The sequence below is a fragment of the Ictidomys tridecemlineatus genome, chromosome 8 (assembly GCF_052094955.1).
Source record: "Ictidomys tridecemlineatus isolate mIctTri1 chromosome 8, mIctTri1.hap1, whole genome shotgun sequence".
NCBI classification, from domain to species: Eukaryota; Metazoa; Chordata; class Mammalia; order Rodentia; family Sciuridae; genus Ictidomys; species Ictidomys tridecemlineatus.
Window position 1 is genome coordinate 19,404,773 of NC_135484.1, and position 19,678 is coordinate 19,424,450.

The following is a 19,678-nucleotide window of genomic DNA, read 5'->3' on the forward strand; positions in this document are numbered from 1 at the left end:
TACTATTCCCATGAGTTTCCCAGGAAATAAGATTCTAGACCTCAGACTACTAAAATTTCTAAGAGCATTTTAAGGACTAGAGGTGAGCGTCAGATACATTCTTAATCGTAGAACTAAAATTAAATGAAGGTCAAAAAATAGAAATTATAGTATGTAAGGGCTACATAGATAATGTAGATATAGTGAAACTATTTTGAAATGGGGACATGGGAAGATCAAGTGCAAACAATTTGTTTTAAATGATTTGGTTGTGGTAGTGCTAGTAGTTATTCTAGGACATTTGTATAGTTATTGTGGAATGATATAAATATCTACTCATGGGAAATTCTGATTTATCGCCTGTTTCCTTGGGAACTTGCATTCTCGCTGCAGGAGGAAAGAAGTCTCTATGTATTACATGATAATACATGTGTTTTTGGACCAGGGCTAAGAACAGAAATAATCCACAGACTATAATTTTGACCTATTTCTTAAAGTCCACCTACTACATAATTCCCTATCTTGGGATGATACAATGTCTTATAAATAAAGTATGCTTGTAAGTGGCGTGTGGTAAGCAGACTATGAGCATTGTTGTCTCCACCAATGAGAAAAAGAAACCGAACTTACTAAAAAAGTAAATGTGAAAACCATGGCATGCTGCCACACCCAGCAGTATTCCTGAAGAAAGGTCTTCCAAGAGGGAACCAGGATCTACCTCTTGTTTTGCAAATATCCTTTCTATCACTCATGTCTCAGCTTGATGCAAAGGGCAGGGCTTATTCTGTCTGCCCAGGAAACAGTATTATCATCCAAGGTAAGACTTATATTACATAAGTTTGTGAAATAAGATTTGCGAAATAAGATAGCCACACACCAGAATCCCAATTTCATTTGCAATGGAAATAATGTACAGGAATATTAGAATCTGTATGAATAAACCTATGAGGGAAGAAAACACTTGAGAGTTGCTTACTCACAGGAAGACAGAAGGAGGAGGTGGTGAGTTTTCTTTGAAGTTCAATAATTGAATGTTATTTTCTTTATGGAATTAACCTAAGAGTATATTCCATCCTTTTAGGCCTAGGGTTGCAACGTGATTTAACATTTAAAGAGTCCGTTGATCACCAGCTTCTTCACCCTTCTCTAGTGCAGAGGAGCCTGTGGCCATTTTGGGTGTTTGTTTTGATGACTGTCTTTCTCTGTTTTCATGTCTGATCAATCCCCCTTATAGAACAATCATGATTTGGTATGTTCTTATTCTACTTTTAGGTGAACTTACATAGGCCTAGAGCCCAGCAATCTCAGACAAAGGCAAATCTCTGTCTGTTCTGTGTGATCTTAAAATTGAATTTTGTGAGCAATCTTACTTTCACTTTTGTTTTTACCCCCTTAAGTATTTCTCTATAGTCACTCTATTCATCCCCAGCTGTCCAAGCCCTAGGTCAGGGCACCATAATCTCTCCCCTGACCCTCTGACAGGCTCCTCCAAAGAGCTCCCAGGCTCCCCTCTTGCCCTCCTCCTATGCATCTCTGTACTAGTAGCAGAGTGACAGCTACTACATGTAGTGACAGCTACATGAAACATGCATGAAGTGATCACAGTACACCCTGCTTGGTGACTTCAGTGGCTTTCTGCTGTTCACAGAATGAAATCTAAAACTCCTGTGGCCTCCAGTGGGGCCCTGCAAAATCCAGTTCTAGCAGACGTGCATACTCTTGTTCCATCATGTTTTCCTTCTCCCTTTCACTATTCCAGACCTCTTAGAATTGCCTCAGTTCCTTCAGCCATCAGTGCCTTTTCCTGCTCTGAGACTTACATTGTGACTTCTTCCCCAGACCTTCCTTTCCTAGCCAACCTCTTTTCCTTTTTTTCTGAAGTCTTAGCTTAGGCAATGCACCCTGGAAATATTTCTAGCATCCTTGAACTGGCAGAGATCTCTAATAATACTACAGAAAACCCCATGCTTTTCCCTTGAAAAATGACTTACTTGTAATTACTCATTCAATGTCTGATCTCCCAGCTAGATTTCAAATGCCACAAAGGCCAGGGCCAGATCTCTTTTTTCCACTACTATATTCCCTGCACAGTCCTAGTGACTGGCACATAGTAGGCATTTGAAAATCATTCACTGAATGAATGAGTCATGATTGCATCTGTTCTGGATCTTAGAAGGTGTGCATCAGGCCTTGAAACCATTCTAATCATCAGAGCAAATGTGATTTTACACTAGGATAAGTCCTGGAATAACTTTTGGCTTTACACATTTGGAGGTAAACAAATATTCCTATGATAGTACTGCTATGGTTCAGATGTAGTCTGTCCTTCAAGGGTTCATGTGCAAGAGGTTTAGTCCCTAGTGTGGCAGAATTAAAAGGAAGTGCAACCTTCAAGAGATGAAGCCTCCTCGTGGAAAGAGGTTAGGTCACTGGGGGCATCCTTAACTGCCCTACTTAGGAACTAAGGCTGACCTGTAGAGTGAGTTCTCTCAAGAGTGGGTTTTTATAAAGCAATGCCACCCTATAGGCTTGGCCCCCTCCACATGCAGCTGAATCCTTTTCCATTCCTCTGCTAGGTTGTGATCTAGCCAAGTGGACCATTGCCAAAGGTCAAACAGATGGGGCTGTCCAACCTTGAACTTTTGTCCTTCATAATTGTGAAGTAAATAAACCTCTTTTCTTTATAAATACCCAGTTTCAGCAATAGAAAATGTACTAATGCACCTACTGACTTCTTTTTGCATTTCTCTAATATGCTGAGCTCTCTACTACCTCCACATCTCTTTGCATAGTGGTCCCTCTGCCTGCAACACTCTCTCTGCATTTTTTTCCACCTTAACCCATTCCTCTCTAATAAAGTATTAGGAGTATTAGGTCAGCCTTAGTTCCTAACTAGGGCAGTTAGGGATGCCCCCCCCCAGTGACCTAACCTCTTCCCACTAGGCTTCACCTCTTGAAGGTTGCACTTCCTTTTAAGACTATACCTCTTTGGGATAGATAGTGAGAATCACTGTCCACAGATTTTCTTTGATCTTTCCTGACTTTGAGGTCTATGCTAGAGGTCCCTCTGTGTGCCTCCAAAGCAAGCATTCTCTGGAACTGTCATAGCACTTTACCTCACCACATTGTCACTGCTGAGTTTCCTGCTGCTGCTTCCCCACCACCCCATCCCATTCCTCATTGAGTCCTGAGAAGTCACAGACCATTTATTTTCTTCACCAATAAATTGTCCATGATTTGTAAAATGGTAATATCTCCCCATATATATATATATATATGTATAGATATTTATATATATATATTTATATGTATGTATATATATTTACATATTTACAATGTGTATAACATGAGCTCCCTGATATTATTCTTTACATTCTTTGTATTATATAACCCCTTTTGCTTTAGCTAGGTTAAGTTGGCATGGATAACTTGCAGCCAAAGAGTTATGATTAATGAAACTGTAGGGCTGTCCTTATGATCTGAAGCTTCTGAATTCACTGATACTTCGATTTCTTTATTCTAGAAATTATCAATAGTTTGCTCTTGGACTATCTTTATGAACACACTCATGTGACCTGCTTCCCTGTTAGTGGATAACACTTCATACTAGATGCTAAGGTGAACAGATGGAATACAAATGACCTCATCTTTCCTTGGCTGAGGCCAAGCACAGACAGGTTGCCAAACTGTGCCATTGGACATCCTTCCTCACATGCATCTCACACTGAGTAGCACTTGCACACACTCACTTTAGTAGATATACAGCTCTCCCATTTTACACAGCAATGAATACAATGAACTGGTCATGGTAATGTGTATTTCTAGTTTCTAGAACTCTCTCAACCTAAAGGTATAATGAAAAGTTTTGTCAGTATAAGAATTTCCATACACCCTTTCATATTTTCATATTTTAATGTCACTAGATAATAATGATTGATATTTTACTCTTTACTAGTCACTATGCATAAATTCTCTCATTAAATACTAATAACCCTGTCAGTACAGTTCTTCAGTTTTTATAACTAACAACATAGAAGTTATGCAATTTCCCCAAGGACTAGTAATTTTAGGAAAAAAACCAAACAACTCAATAAACATTTGCTATGGACTGAATGTTTATGTATTCAAATTCATATGTTGAGGTTGTACCCTAATGTGAAATTAGTAGTCTAGGCCATGGGGATGTAATTAGGTCAAGAGAGTGGAGCCTTCATGGAATCAGCCCTTGTAAAAATACAAAACTTCACCACTCTCTATTCTCTATCATGTGAGGATATGAGAAGACAGTCATGTTTGAACCATGAAGAGGACTCTTACTAGAACTCAATAATGCTAGCACCCTGATCTCACACTTCCCAGGCTCCAGAAATGTGAGAAATAAAATTCTGCTATTTAATCCACTCATTTATTATATTTTTGTTATAGCAGCTAAAACAACATTGGTCTCTGAAGTTATCATCCACATGAATCATATTTTACTGTTTATTACCTGCACCTAATTTTTATTGTAAGGGTATTTATACTTCAATAAACTATGACTTCTTTTGGAGCAGGCTCCATGTTTTTTTCATTTTATTCAATGAATGAATGAATGAATACATTATTAAAGTGACAGGCATAGACAGCTATCAAGAGTAATAAAAATAAAAGATTTTATCCAGAGAACAATGATTTTTAGATCCATTATTTCCCTTATAAAAGTGGTCTTGAGCTTTTTGAGTCTCAAAGTCTTTATTTACACAATAAAGTCCTGAATGTACCTATCTTGGACCATTATGGATAATGATGTGAAGCTACTTGTGAATTCAGCTTAGAAACTACACATTGTCAATGTATGTGCATAAAATATTAAGTTGGAGAACTTGAAAAATGTCAATCATTCGGGTTTATTTGAATTTGAAAGAAATGTAACCTATACTCAAAATGAATTATGTTCTCTTTGAAGTTGTTGCATAATCCGTGCCCATGGATTGAATTTAGTTTTGAATTTAAAAAGCAAAACATGAGTATTATAAGTAGCTATTTCTGTGTTGTTATTATTATCTTTTTAGATCAGGTGTGTTATCTACAAGAGCAAAAGCAAGGGATTTGGTAACTGAAAACTTGCTGCCTCTGATGGAGGGGCATGTTGTGTCCACCACCATTGTACTGAGGTCATTCACTCCTACACTTGAGCCTCTGCCTCTCTAGGTGACCTCTCACAGCAGCATCCTCTCCACACAAGCTACACCTGAGGGTGTGTTTATTCTAAGTAATGCCTGCAGTGCTTTAGGTAATGATAAAGCATTATGTCTTCAGAGACTGAAAGCATTTAGACTGGCTTTATCATCAGGCACAAGACTTTACCCCAAACAAAATATTCTCATGCTGACAGCCTCAGGTACTATGGTTGGTCTTCAGGGAGGAATCCCAGGGTTTCCAGCACTCTCCAATCATACTCTGATAAATGTACCTGCTTCATCCCCAATTAACCTAACTCTGGACACACGAAATCTGCCTTTCTTGTACAAAATAATAATAAAAAAATACCTTACAGGCTGAGAATCCTTCAGAGTGCCAAGAATTTCAGAAAAAGCACATCCTATTTTCTTAGGTCTCCATAACTGGTCTCTTCTCAAATCCTACAATGTTTATAATTCCAGAGGTCTGATAAAACCAGGACTAGGTATTTTATCATAGTCTTTAAAAGTTTCCAACTTGATTTTCCATCCTTTTGTAATATCAAACATTAAACACTCAGCTAAGAGAGAACCAGCATCAACCACATGTACAGCATGTTCTTTGGAGTTGACACTTCATTGTTATAGTTGTCAATTGATGTCAAATGGCTGTATTGTAATGGCAGAGCTTGGGTCTGGCTCCTGACATAAACCATGTTCTCTCTTTTATGTTTTCAATTGTTCTTTCTCTGTTGGCTCCTTTCTCAGATATAACAAACATGATTAAAGTTCTCTTCTAGTATACCATTCCTCCCCCTCCCTGAACTTTATAAATATTAACTGAGCGACTTACTTTCTTTAATGCCAAACTCTTTCAATTTATGGTAATATAACTTCTACCCACATTATACAACTGATACCTCTCAACATTAACTGTAAAGTCTCCATCCTTGGGATTCCTTGGGTTGGATTGGTTGGATGCCATGTTCAAACATATTGACACAGACTGTTATACAGACTGAATGTTTCTGTCTCCTATTTGAATCCTCAATAAGACCCAGTAAGATTATATTTGAAGATAGGGCTGTGGGTAATTAGGTTTAGATAAAGTTCTATGGATGGGGCCCTTAGGATAGGTTTAGTGCTTTTAAATAGAAAACAGAGTGTTTATGTCCCCCTGCCTCTCATACAAAGAACAGAGCATATGAGCTCATATCAGAAAAGTGGTTGTGTGAAACTTAAGGGGAAACCTCTCATCAGAAATAGACCATGGTGGCATCATGATCTCAGACTTCCAGCCTCATAAACTCTGAGAAAATAAATCTGTTATTTGAGCCACACAGTCTGTGGTACTTTGTTATGGCAGCCTAAGCAGACCGAGACAGTCTCTTCTTTGGTTTCCATGGCACTATATCCTTCTGTTTCCCCTTTCTTCTTATTACCTTGTGTCTATTGCCCTCAAATTTTCCCTTTCTATCACATCTCTTAAGTGAAAGTGTTCCTTAATGTTCTTCCTTTTACTTTCTTCTTTTCTTTCATTGTAATTGCTCTCTTGGATACTTTCAACATTCTGGCGATTGAGCTGCAGATCTAGGGCTCTAGCTGAGACCTCTCTTGAGCTTCAGACTTGAATTTGTGGGTATCCTATGGATAGCTCCATTTGGCTTCCTTTATAGCATCTTCAACCAGAAAGCTTAAAACCCAACTCTTCAACATCTCCCATCCTACTCTACTCATATCTCCTCTATGTTTTATAGTAACTGTTTTCCCCATCACCTAGGCACAAATAGGAGGGTCATATTCTATTTTTAATTCCTTCTTTCAGCTCCCGTAACTGGTATTCTAGTTATAATAAATCCAACTCAGAATTTTTTTCACAGGCATCCCTTGGGTTCAACTTTCATCTCAGTGCTCTAGTTTAAGGATCTTGTTTTTAAATTTTAAAAACTTTAAATATTAAATTCTACTAATGAGTCTTTCTATAGCTCACTTTATCACATAAAGTTTACACATGATCATGAAACTTCACAAAGATCTTTAAGGCACCTTGTGGATTTACAGAAAATTGTCTAAACTTTATCTGAAAATATAAATTTCCCCACCCTTGAAACAGATGTTCCTTGAATTTGAAGGAAGACCAAGTCATTGCCCTAATCAACTCCATGTAATTTCTCTGACATATACTATTTTTCAGCTTATTTTTCCAGCTTCTCTTAAGTCCCAGGAATGGTAGCCTTGCAGACAAACACCCCATGATGGGATCCATCATTCTCTCCAAGCAGCAGCAGCTTCCCTGACACCAGCAAGACTGAACCTGAGACAATGATCAACTGGAGCACAGGTTGACCAAGATTGCTAACTATATAGACATCTCTACCCTTGACCATTGTTCTCTCTCAATAAAATTCTTGCACTATGGTTAGTTCCTGAAAATGGTGCTTCACACAGTGGTCCTTCACTTCCTGGTGTTACACATGCTAAAATAAAGTCCTTCACTGTTTTACCACTGCTTGCCTTTTTACTATTTGGATTCCTGTAAGCAAGTGGCCAAACTTGGCCTATTGGGATCCCTGGGCATAGGCCCTTGGCCTAGGATTCCAGTAGCACAAATAGTCTTCTCCATGTTCTTCCTTTATACCAGAATCCACATTGTGTGCTAACATTTTTTAATCTTCACCTCTATTATTATATGTGAAATGATCTCACCATAGCACCACTTCTCTTGTCGAAAAAAATCTTTCAGGTCAGGTTCACATGCTGCTTTTACTAAAATATCCTTCCAGTCCTTTCACAGATATGACTTCATAGGTAGACTTAATCTCTCTCTTCCCTAGACACTCAGAATGCTATTGGTCCTCTAATATGGCAATTAGCATGGGATATTTACTTAGGTCTTTGTCTGTCCATACTGTAAGGTGGTGCAGTCAGTACCTTAATTTTATACCTTTTTATCCTGAATATAATCTAGAACCATGTCAATTACCTAAATACTTTAAGCTTACTATTGAAACAATGATTGATTGATTAAAGGAATGAATTAAGAGTAGATCCTCAAAAACATGTTTCCACCAAGTGATAAAATTCTAGAACAAATATTTTAATACAACTCCTGATGCTTGCTATAAAATCAAGTGAAGAATTATAATAAATTTCAAAGCCATGTACTGTATGATTAAGGAAAAGAATGATTTCAAAATGACAGATTTTTCTCATTTATAAGCCAGAATAATGTTTGAGTTTCTATTAGAGAGAAAAAGATGTTACAGCTATTTGATTGTGATATTGGTTGGCTCACTATCAGATTTCCTTTCCTAATAAAAGAAGGAAAGAAAAATCAAAATGCTTACCCACGGCAACATGGCAACATGACTAATTCTGCAGGCTTATTTACGTCAACTTAGATTTTGTAGCAGAGAACCAAGGGGGAAATTTCCTCAGAGCATCCTTCCACTTAAGATTTCACTTAGCTCTTGCATTCAAAGCATAGTCAACTGTGTAAGAAACAACTACAGAAGTGAAATAATGTTGTGTTCACTTAGGAATCTATGTTTTAAAATCACACCCTTATATCAGTCTGATGCCTTTTTTTTTTTTTTTTTGGTGGCAACTGCTTTCAGTTTTGCATGTGACTATGTATGCGAAAGGTCCAAGGAGTAAGTATATTGTCACATTTTAGCTTCATGTACCATCAAATTATTTGGCACTCATTGAGTTTATTTATCCTGAAAATAACTAAAAATATGAGTTTAACATTGCGTCATGGATATAACTACGTTTTAAGGAAGCATGTCATTTGCACAATATTTTACTTTCAGTGGAATGATGTTAACTCATTTTTCCTTGAACAGAAGTGATAAATAACTTGAATGTAAATAATTTACTTCTTTACAACTACCCATGGATTTCTGCGTTTCTTCTATTGCCAGAAAAGAGAAATCTCCTGTATCTTTATATTAGCATATGCCTTAACATTTTCCCATTTGATGACACTTAAAAAAAAAACAACTAAAGAAATAAGAGTTGTCAAAGACAATAATATATCAACATGCCTAAAAGGGCTTCTGTCTATAAATAACTCAAGTAAACCAAACTTCAGATTTACTGATTAAACTCCTCCTCTATTATATCTCAGAAAATGTAAAGCAAGGTCCTAACCCTTTTTTGTGTCAGATATTTGACTATGAGTAAAATATAAAATTCAAGTACTCTTTGCAAAAACGCAGGCAATATCATCCTTCCCATACATTTCAGAGACAGCCTATCATGAGGATGTTGTTGGACTTGCAACTTCTTAGAACCATATTCCAATATATAGATCAGCTGGAAGTTCATTACAGCATCTGCTCTGTGTTTATAGCTACATATGTAGGCTGCTGAATACCCTCAGTGCACCATGAATGTAGGAATTACATATCCAGAATGATAATAAACTCACTGGGTGATGTGTTCTCTAGAGCTTCCAATCCCTTGCTTCAGCTGACAAAATTCTGTTAGATTTTTATTGCTGTAGAAAATATTAGATTGTGTTTTTTATAACTTTGGAGACAAACCAGGAAAACATAAAATGGCAATAAGAAAAGGTAAAAGCAGATTTTTGTTACATTTTAAAATTACAGTCTCAAAGAGAGTTACAACAGAAGCAACCACTGAATGAATGAGTAAACAAATGACTGTTCTCCATAGAATTTAAGTTCCAAATACCCTCTGTGGGTCAGCTCATTGGCATGGTGAATATCGGAGAAGCTACAAATTGTACTAAGAAAGCTCCTGTTATTATTGTTAATTAGAACTAGATTTCTCAACATAACACTAAGATAATTCTTGATAAGTTACAGCTAAGTGTTAAACAAGTTTTTGATGAAACCAGGACTTCCTAGACAAACAAACCAGTTCATGAAGGCTAAGGTGGTTTTTCTCTCAAATGCCAGATACCATCGATAACTATATAGGTAAGATACCAAGTGGAATTAATTTATTAATTTGTAATAAATAGTGAAAGGAATTTTCTCAAATTATAAGGAAAGCTGTCCAGGTATGGAAAGGTTGTCAAAAATGAACAGTGAAGTCTGGCTGTTCGAGAAGTGCTAAGCATCATTAGTGTCAGGTTGGATAACTCCATCTCATCCCTGCAGCAAGCACTGCTTACCATTCACGGTCACAATTTTCTTGGACAGGTACCCTGTACAGTTGTCACAAATGCATATTCCTGGGCACCAACTTGAGACATCTCAATTCTATAGGTTCTCAGAACAGTGTTCAGTGACCAAAAATCATATGGAAGTTTCTGAAGAGCCAAAATGAAGACAGACAAATGAGAAACATGGAGCTAGATATTGGTGGATGGCGGAATGTCTCCCTCATGACAGCCACCATATGTAGTACAATAAAGGGAATCTCTTGCTCCCTATGAACATTCCAGTTTCATTCCATTTTATTTTGCTTTCTCTCATTTCATTCCTCTTAAGGAAAATCACTGTGATGCCATTTTACACTGGTATACTCTAAAATAACCTATTCGTTTTCCCTCTCAAACCATGGGATTTTTGCTTTGCTTTCGTGCTGGACAATAATTCCTTGTCAGGAGGTTGCAATTGAGGGGATGTTGGCTAGAATCAAAAACCTCGGCAAGAAGAAAAAAGTTATTAAGCTACTTTTGTGATCAGCTTCTTATAAATAACTTGAAGTTGACATAGTGGGAAGTAGCACAAATTATTGGCTTTATCCTAACATTGATAAAACTTAGGGATGTCTTTTCTTGAAATAATAATAACCTTATGTATTTTAAAGACATGTTTTTTCCCCAAACTTCATCAGATTCCAAAATTATATGATTTCTGTAAAAGGTGTTTGTGCTTCAGCTTAGCACATAAAAATTACAAAACTCACAATTTTAATGCATGTAGGGTTTTTGATATATGTTAAGATTTAAAAAAATCATATCAGTGTAAGACCTGTGCAAAAAAATGACTAAGTGGAATAACAATGAAAAGTTTTACGAATTTACAATTGCTTAGTTTTCTTGCCTATGAAATGTAGAAAAATAACATACTTACTGGTTCAAGTGAATAGAATAGCTATATTATGGTATATAAATTATAATGGTTGCTATTAAAATTCTTCACTTTTAAAGAATTACTTGAAAGAGTAAAATTAATCATGATAATGGAAAATTTTTATGCTTTTTGACAATTCAATACTTTTTACAACTTCAAGTGTCCTTGTTATCTTTCAAATTATTATAAATTATAATTATATTATAAATTATTATTATAGATTATAAGTGTTAAATTTTGTTTTTATGAGTCTCATAAAGATGACACAAGCAAATTTTTTGCATATGTTTCTTCTTAAAACAATCAGGGAAAAGATAGGAAGTTGTTATTATACAAACTGCTTAGAAGAATTACCAGAATACAAGACACCTGAACTTTGATGTTCACATTGACTCTCTAATTTGGGATCATCACTTTTATCTGGTCCTTTATTTATTCTGGTGCTTTGTGTCTAAGAAACCATCCTAATCATGAACTTGAAGTAGAGATAGCCCAATTTACTTATAGCACTGTAGAACATCTTTATTAAAATATGCATGAAAGTTCAAAGAATAAGAGATGATAAAGCAGTTACTTAAGAGATGTTATTTCAGGACACGGTTGGTGCTTATCTGCAATCCAATTTGGAAACAGCCATTTCCTCAGGGGCTTAATTTCCTTGCTCTCTGTCCCTAATTAGTGATAGTGTGGTCCAAGAATGATAAAAACCAATTAGAAACTACCTTCTACTATGGTCCAAACTATAAATTAGAATTAATGTTTGCATCTTTGACCCAGACCCCAGAGGTGTATTGATGCTCCTCAGAGAGAGGACCCATACAAAAGGAAAAAAGTTACTGGGAGAACTGAAGCTTGAGGTTCTAGACAAAAATGAGGATGTGATCAGCCAGCTGTTGGTTCATGCTTCTTGCTGTGTCAAAGGAATGAAGATACAAACTTAATGAAAAACTCTAAGTTCTATCTTCCTACTGCAATAGAATGTGAAATTTGTTAAAGGAAGAAAAAGTAAGAAAAAAACTTAGGGGAAGAAGAGGGCAACAATTTGAACAAATACGAGAGAGAGAGAGAGAGAGAGAGAGAGAGAGAGAGAGAGAGAGAGAGAGAGAGAGAGGAGAGAGGGAGAGAGGGAGAGAGGGAGAGAGGGAGAGAGAGAGAAGACAAACTGGGATGGGATAACTCACTTGGCATTCCCTGCCCCTGGCTTCTTTCTTCGGAAAATGTTGAGGAACGTGTTGGAGCGGCAGGGCAGCTTGCCATCGCCCACATGCATGCGGACCACATCAGAGGTGGTGAAGGCACTGCGGACATTCCTCTCGGGTTTGGCAATGATGATGTACATCTTGGGAGTGAACATGCACCCCAGGGCCACTGTTACACTGAGGCTCACTGCAAAGCAGGTAGTGATGATCTTGTAGTTGCTCCCAAAGTAAATGGGCACAAAAGCCAGCCAGATGATGCAGGTGGTGTACATGGTGAAGGCGATGTATTTGGCCTCATTGAAGTTGGCGGGCACGTTCCGGGTCTTGAAGGCATAGTAGGTACAGCTCATGATGAGGAGTCCGTTGTAGCCCACAGGAGCCACCACACCCAGATTGCTGGTATTGCAGATAAGGTAGACTTCCTTGATACTTGGGTAGGACAAAATGGGCATGGGAGGCTCCATGATGATCAAGGTTACCACCAGTGTTAGTTGCACACTAATCAAAATTGAGGCAATGATCACTTGGGCCCAGGCACTCATGAACCTGGGCTTGCGGGTACAGATCTTCTTTTTGCTGCCAGCAAGGATGCGTGCAATGCGATTGGTTTTGGTCACTAAAGCAGAGTAGCACATGGCAGAGGAGAGGCCAACCAGGAGCCGCTGGAGGTAGCAGGATGTGGTAGTAGGTTTGGCAATGAGAGTGAAAGGGCACACGTAACCCAGGAAGATGCCAGCTAGGATGATGTAGCAGAGCTCCCGACTGGAGGATTTGACCACAGGTGTGTCTCGGTACAGCACAAAGATGAGAGTGACAAACAGAGTAACAAGGATGCCCAGGCAAGAAAAGACGATGGCTATGATGGATTCTATGTTGCTCCACTCAAGATAGCGAACAGGAATGGGCTCACAGCCTGTAATGAGAAAAATCATTTGAATGTGAACCTGAGATTTCCACTGAGCAATAGTGACAGTACTCAGTAGTTACCAGAGACATAGCTACAGCCACATTCTTCATGATTTATATTATTTTTATGCTTTTCACTAAATTCCTCAATGTTACACAAAGGTACTTCTATGTCTTCCCTGGAAAATCATGTCCCCAAACCTAATCTCATTACAATCATGACATATAGAGCCTATACAAATTAAGTTTTTTTTTAACACCAGCATGATAAATAGATGTCACCCAGTAGATGGATCTTACTTCTACACTGTCAGAAAGAGAAAGAAAAAATAAACTGCTTCCAGTTGCAGTTCAGCTGTGATAAATTAATAGAATAAGATAGTTAGAAATAAACTAACACAACTTTTATGCACATTGTCCATAAGCAAGTGCAACTCATAGACAAGTATATTTGAGGCAGCAGAATGTTTTAAACATAAATTTAATTGGGAGTGTGTAGAAGAATCCGAATTTTTACGCTCACCACATAATTCTATATTACCTGCTTAAATTCCTGTTAGTCATGACTGACATGCATCCAGTATTTTCAGGTCTTTGAGTTAGTAGCCTCTTATAGTCATACCAAAGAGGAATGAACTTTCTCTTCATCCACCTCTTGCAAGCAGAGACCAGCATCGTGTTTTTAAATGCTGCACTCATTTATTTCCTCTAGATGAATAAGTACATCTATTTTGTATTTTAAAGTGAGAGAAAAATATGTCAGGCCCTCAAAAAAAAAAAAAAAAGACGATCCTTTTACAGGATTTTGTATTTGGTCTGGGCCAGTATTTCCCAAACTGCGGGAGTAAAAACATTTCCACAAATGTACAAAAAGACTCATTGTTCTCTGGTCCTGGCAGCAAGGAAACCACCAGAGACTATTTTAGGGTTGTTCAGTTAGTCAGAACCAACCCACCTCAGTGAACATGTTTTTGTATGCCAACCAATGGATGTTAGCTCTTACTGCTAAGATCACACAGCAGGGGACACACTCACTTCAATAAGTGCATACCCACTAACCCACAGCAGTCTCACATCAGTATTGTATTTCTACAGATGATGTGAATCACTTTATGTTCAGAAGTTTATCAATCCCTGAAGTCAGTACTTTACAAGAACCCCATAGAAAATGAGCAGTCTCTTCTGCTCAGAGAAAACTTATCTGTAGAGTATAACTATACTTTGTTATACTTTAGCAATAAATTCAGCTTTTGTACTTTTAAAAATTCCACATAAAGTTGTCCCTCAGTATTGATGGGAAATTGGTTCCAGTAACCCCACTAGTACCAAAATTTGCCGATGCTCAAGTTCATTATATAATATGGTATAATTTGTTTGCAAATAACTTCTACACATCCTTCTGTGTAAATAATTTCTACATATCTAATGCAATGTAAATGTTATGTAAATACTTTTTTGCCCTGCATTGTTTAGGGAATAAGGACAAGGAAAAAATCTGTAAATCGTAAGTACAAACTCAACCATTGTTATGATTTGGATATGAAGTGTTCTCCTAAAAGTTAATGTATTGGAAATATGACACCCAATGTAGCAATGTTCAGAGGTAAAATAATTAAATTATGAGAACTGTTTAACTCCATCAGTGAATTAATTCATTTGATGGATTAGTAGTTTGAATGGACTAATTTAGTAACTGTAGGTAAGTGGGAAATGGCTGGAAGAAACAGGTCACTGGGGGCATACTTTGGGGTTGCATTATGTTGGTGACTCCTTGTGCTTGCTCTCTCTCTGTCTCTCCATCCCTCCTTTGCTTCTTGTCTACCATGAATTGAATAACTTTCCTCTGCCATATCTTCTGTCATGATGTTCTTCCTCACCTCAGGCCCAGAGCAATTAAGCCTGCTGACCATGGCCTGAGACCTTTAAAACCATAATCCCAAATACACTTTCCCCTTCTAAGTTGTTCTTGTCAGGTATTTTGGTCGCTAACACAATGATCATAGTCTAACTATAGTATGTATATATGTCTACAGTACATGAATAATTCATAAAACATATTAGCAACAGGGAAAATTGTTTCCACCCATTGTTGGTTGGATCCAAACATGCAGAACCAGCAAATACAGAAGGCCAACTGTATTTAGTCTTACTGTCTTTCATAATTCTAGAGATTTCAATGATATTGTTTTAAAGACCTGCATTTAGAAAGATTTCTGAAGATGCTGTGACCAAGTTTGACTTGCTGGGACCCTCAAGTCCAAACTGTCCTTCCCACATACTACCTAAGAGTCAGTCTAAAAATGAAAATACTTACACTGCATATAATTCAAGAAACAGCTATTGTTCCAGAACCACTACCGACAAAAGACTCCACTGAAATAAGGAAGATCAGAACAGAGCACATAAGTCTTCAGATAATCCTAGATACCTGGATTATATAAGAATCTTTCCTTTTGTATGGTCTGAAAGGTTTACACCATGCTAGGGATAAATTAACAACATGGCACATATTGAAGAACTATTGCCCATTGTTATAGGAAGCTTCTAAGATGTTCTCCAATGACCCTCACCTCTTAATATTTATGTACTTGTGTAATCTCCTCCTCTCAAGTATGAGCAGGGCTGGCGAATTGCTTCTAGTCTATAGAAAACAGCATCCCAATGGATGTTGCTTTCAAGCTTAGGTTACATAAGTTAATGACTTCCATCCTACTAGCACACTGTCTCTTGCTAACTCTGTTGAAGAAACCTGCCATGTTGAGGCTCATAAGACAAGGAACTAAGGGCTGTCCTTGCCCAACCACCTGCAAAATACGAGTTCTCAGTTCAACATCCTTTGAGGCAAGGTATAATCCTGCCAACAACCTCATAAGTGAGTTTAGAAGTGTACTCCTCCCCCATCAAGCCTTTAGGTTACACCCCATCCCTAGTCCTGTGAAAGATCCCAAAGCAAGAACCCAGTTAAACAAATGCCTGGCCTGCAGAAACTGAGATGATAAGTGTGTGTTGCATTAAGTTACTAGATTTTATGTAATTTATTACAGAGCAAGAGATAACTAATTTATCCACTAAACCTAACCCCTAATCCAGTAGACAATGCTAAAATCCCTTGCCTTAGGGCAGTTTCAGACATAAAGAGTCAAAACATTTTTAGGTTTTCGCTATGTCTTTAAATCTAATGTTACTTCATAATAAATTCCTATTACAGTAACTGCCCAACATTATCTACTAGTTAATTAAGTAATTATGAATTATTGCTACTTCTCTTTTCCTTTTTTTATCTACTGATGTGATTCTCATAATAACAACCTTATAAACCTTAATCAATTTAGGAGAACCTCAGTATGTGTTTTTATCATTCAAGAAGTGTTCCTGCTCAGAATAGAATTTGAGCACTCAAGTACTAAATTTTGACTTGATATTGCTTTGCTATGACTTTTATACTTACAATTGCTTTACTATGTTTTTATACTAAAATTAAGAAGGAACACTTCTAAGTTTGATATACAATAAGCAGTGCAGTCAGTATTATAAAGTCCAATACTTTACCCCAACCTAAATTTTTCTAATAATAACTGAAGTAGAGCCTTCTCTATGGTATATTTTGGGTACTGCTAAAATGAAGAAGAAGATACATAAACTAATGGTGCATATGGTTCCAGAATGATTCATTTGTTTGAAATTATATATATTTTTTGTCAATCCTAAGGATCAAATCCAATACCCTGACACCCTCTACAGAAGCACTCTATCACTGAGCCACAACTTCAGTCTCAGAAACATTTTAGGTCTTTGGATGTTTTCTGAAAATAAGCAATGATATTAATTACTTGATATCATAATGTTACCTAAAATAATTACTCTCATGAAGGTTTACTCATAGTAAAAAAGTTACTATAGAAACTAAAGATAGAGTAAAACTAATACAGATACAGAGATATAAATATTTTAGACATGTTTTGATGAAAAGTCCTTACTCTACCCAACTGTCTCATATAAAACAACAAAAAAGCATTTTTTCAATAATAAAAACTTTATGGGGAGGTCACAGATTGAACTTCAAATATACAAAATCAGTCAGAAAATGTTCTAAAAATATCCTAGAATGGTCATGTTGTAAGATCCATAAAGAAAATATTGGCAAAGCCCTAATGCCTATCTGGTGGCACCAGATAAACTATCCAATGGACACTGTAGAAAATCCTCATGAAAAAAAGAATTTATTTTAAGAGGGACAAATTGATAATGTATTAATGGGAAAACATTTCCAGGATAGCAGAAGATGAAGCTAGTTCATACTTAATTTCTGTTTTAATTATTCTTCAAAAGTTGTGAAGATGAGCATTGACTGATAAAACTGCAAAAGGATCCTTTAAACAATCTCCAAATGGGTTGCATACAGTTGTCCCCCTCTATGATTTACAAATGTGCCTGCATTCAAATAGTATGTTTGTTTTCTGAACAGGTTGGAGAATTTTCCTGTTGAAAAGGAGCAATCCTTACAACTGCTAAATTACAATTAGATTTGTATTTCTTAGGTAGAATATTACAACTTATGAATCCAATGATATGAGAACTGGAAATGGTAAGTACAAACTCTATGGAGAATTTCACAGATTGAAAAAAAGTCTTCATGAATTTAAACTTTGTAAGATTATCTTCATTATTCCCAATCTTGTGAAAAAAATAAAAGGGGACCTTAATGTTACTTAAGATTATACCTTGTAGTGATTTTAAACTGAGCTTCCCTGAGAGGATAGAAAACAGAAGGCCCATGACCATTGATTGTTAACCCTAAGCCCTTACAGTGAGCTAATGACAACACAGTGGAATTCTGTGTAAGATACCTGTAAGAAGTTTCTTTCTTATATCATACTCTCTTTTGTGTATTCTTGCTTATTCATATTTTTCTTTACTGACTTCAGGATATAAATCTGAGCCCATATTTACTAGTTACCTTACTAGTATTAGGAATTCACCTAAGCCTAGATTTTACTAGAGACAGTCATTACTCCAACTCAATAATTCACTTATAGCAAGCTGTTGATAGTAAAGATAACTTGAGGAATAATATAAATGTATGTTACAATAACTTTTCCAATGTATCTTGTATATGCAAAGATTTGAAAGGATAAGAGTTCAGATCTTTGAAAGGATTCAGAAGACTCACAGAATATACTTACATAGTGGTTTCATTTAAAGGCAGAAGTTATGTTATAAAAAGGAGACTACAGGTCACCAAGAACTCAAAAGATATCCAGTGCAAGCTTTTATTCATGTACAAATAAACTTTATCTTCAGATTGACCTATCAAGATCTGTCTTATTGCTTTGAGATAGCTCAAAGCAGAAATTCCCAGTAGAGTCTTTTTATCATCCCCAAGATGTGAAGCTGAGTCAGGCTGTTGAATTGGTTATGCCAAATGAAATTTATCAGTAAGAAAGCTGGATTTGTCACCAGTGAAGTTTCAAATTTTAAAATATATTTCATAAATCCCAATTCCCACAACATGGGCAAAAGTCAAAGAAAGATACTAAAGGCATCTCCATAGGTGATCATAAATTTGTCCAAGTCTAGCTGCAAAATATCTCTATCCTACTCAGTATATCATATACAAATAAAAAATGTCTTTATGCTACAAGGAGATTAAATATTCTTGTGTTTTAACAGTAGCAGTTTGTCATGGAAACAGCCAGAAACATTCTGGCAGCTCCACCATGACTGCTTTTTCTTTTGGGAATATCCTAAATTCTTTTCCTTCTGTGAAAACCAGACTCTTCAATGCCAATTCAGACTCACCCAAAACAGAATCAATCACCTGTAGATTAGAGCTGATAATTTAAATTTTGAATAACTTCTTCTAAGTTGACTTTCTTTCTTTTCTCTTTTTTCCTATATATTTTTAGATTTTCTACATTTGAAAAGCATTAACTTTGCCATCTTTGATGGAATTAACTATAATGTCCAAATTATCTACATGTAATGTAATGAGGTTTTTTTTTTTTTTGGTGGAGGGGGGACATAAAAAGTGTTAACCAGCCACTTGGATGTTTTGGGGTCTCCCAGGACTAGAAGGGGTAGGAATTACCTTTAACCAGTGGTAAGTCATGTGCTAAGCCTACTTGACCCCTAGCCTATCTGATTGAAAAGTAGACTTTATGGTGTTGTTCATATGACATTTGAAGTCCTGAGAACTTAAAGACTTGGCAAATGTTCATGGTTACTGTTATCTCAGAGAATCCAGAGCCATCAGACAAGTAAGTTTCCTGCTAGGAGAGTACAAATTACTGAATAAAATCTGAGACGTGGTGACAACTCTAATCCGAGGACCAGAAGCTACTTCTAATTTTTGAATCAAATATTTGAGAGGCTAAAGTTTAAC

The 19,678-nt window shown here is 36.7% G+C and overlaps 1 protein-coding gene across 5 annotated transcripts in view; it reads right to left on the bottom strand.

Moving 5' to 3' along the window:
• Nucleotides 1-19,678, bottom strand: part of Grm1 (glutamate metabotropic receptor 1) — a 378,366-nt gene that overhangs the window by 25,838 nt on the left and 332,850 nt on the right. For all 5 annotated transcript variants that reach the window (XM_078018951.1, XM_078018949.1, XM_078018952.1 and 2 more), the window contains exon 8: nucleotides 12,373-13,303. In XM_078018951.1, coding sequence (XP_077875077.1) covers nucleotides 12,373-13,303 — 931 coding nt within the window. The remainder of the gene's footprint in view (nucleotides 1-12,372; nucleotides 13,304-19,678) is intronic.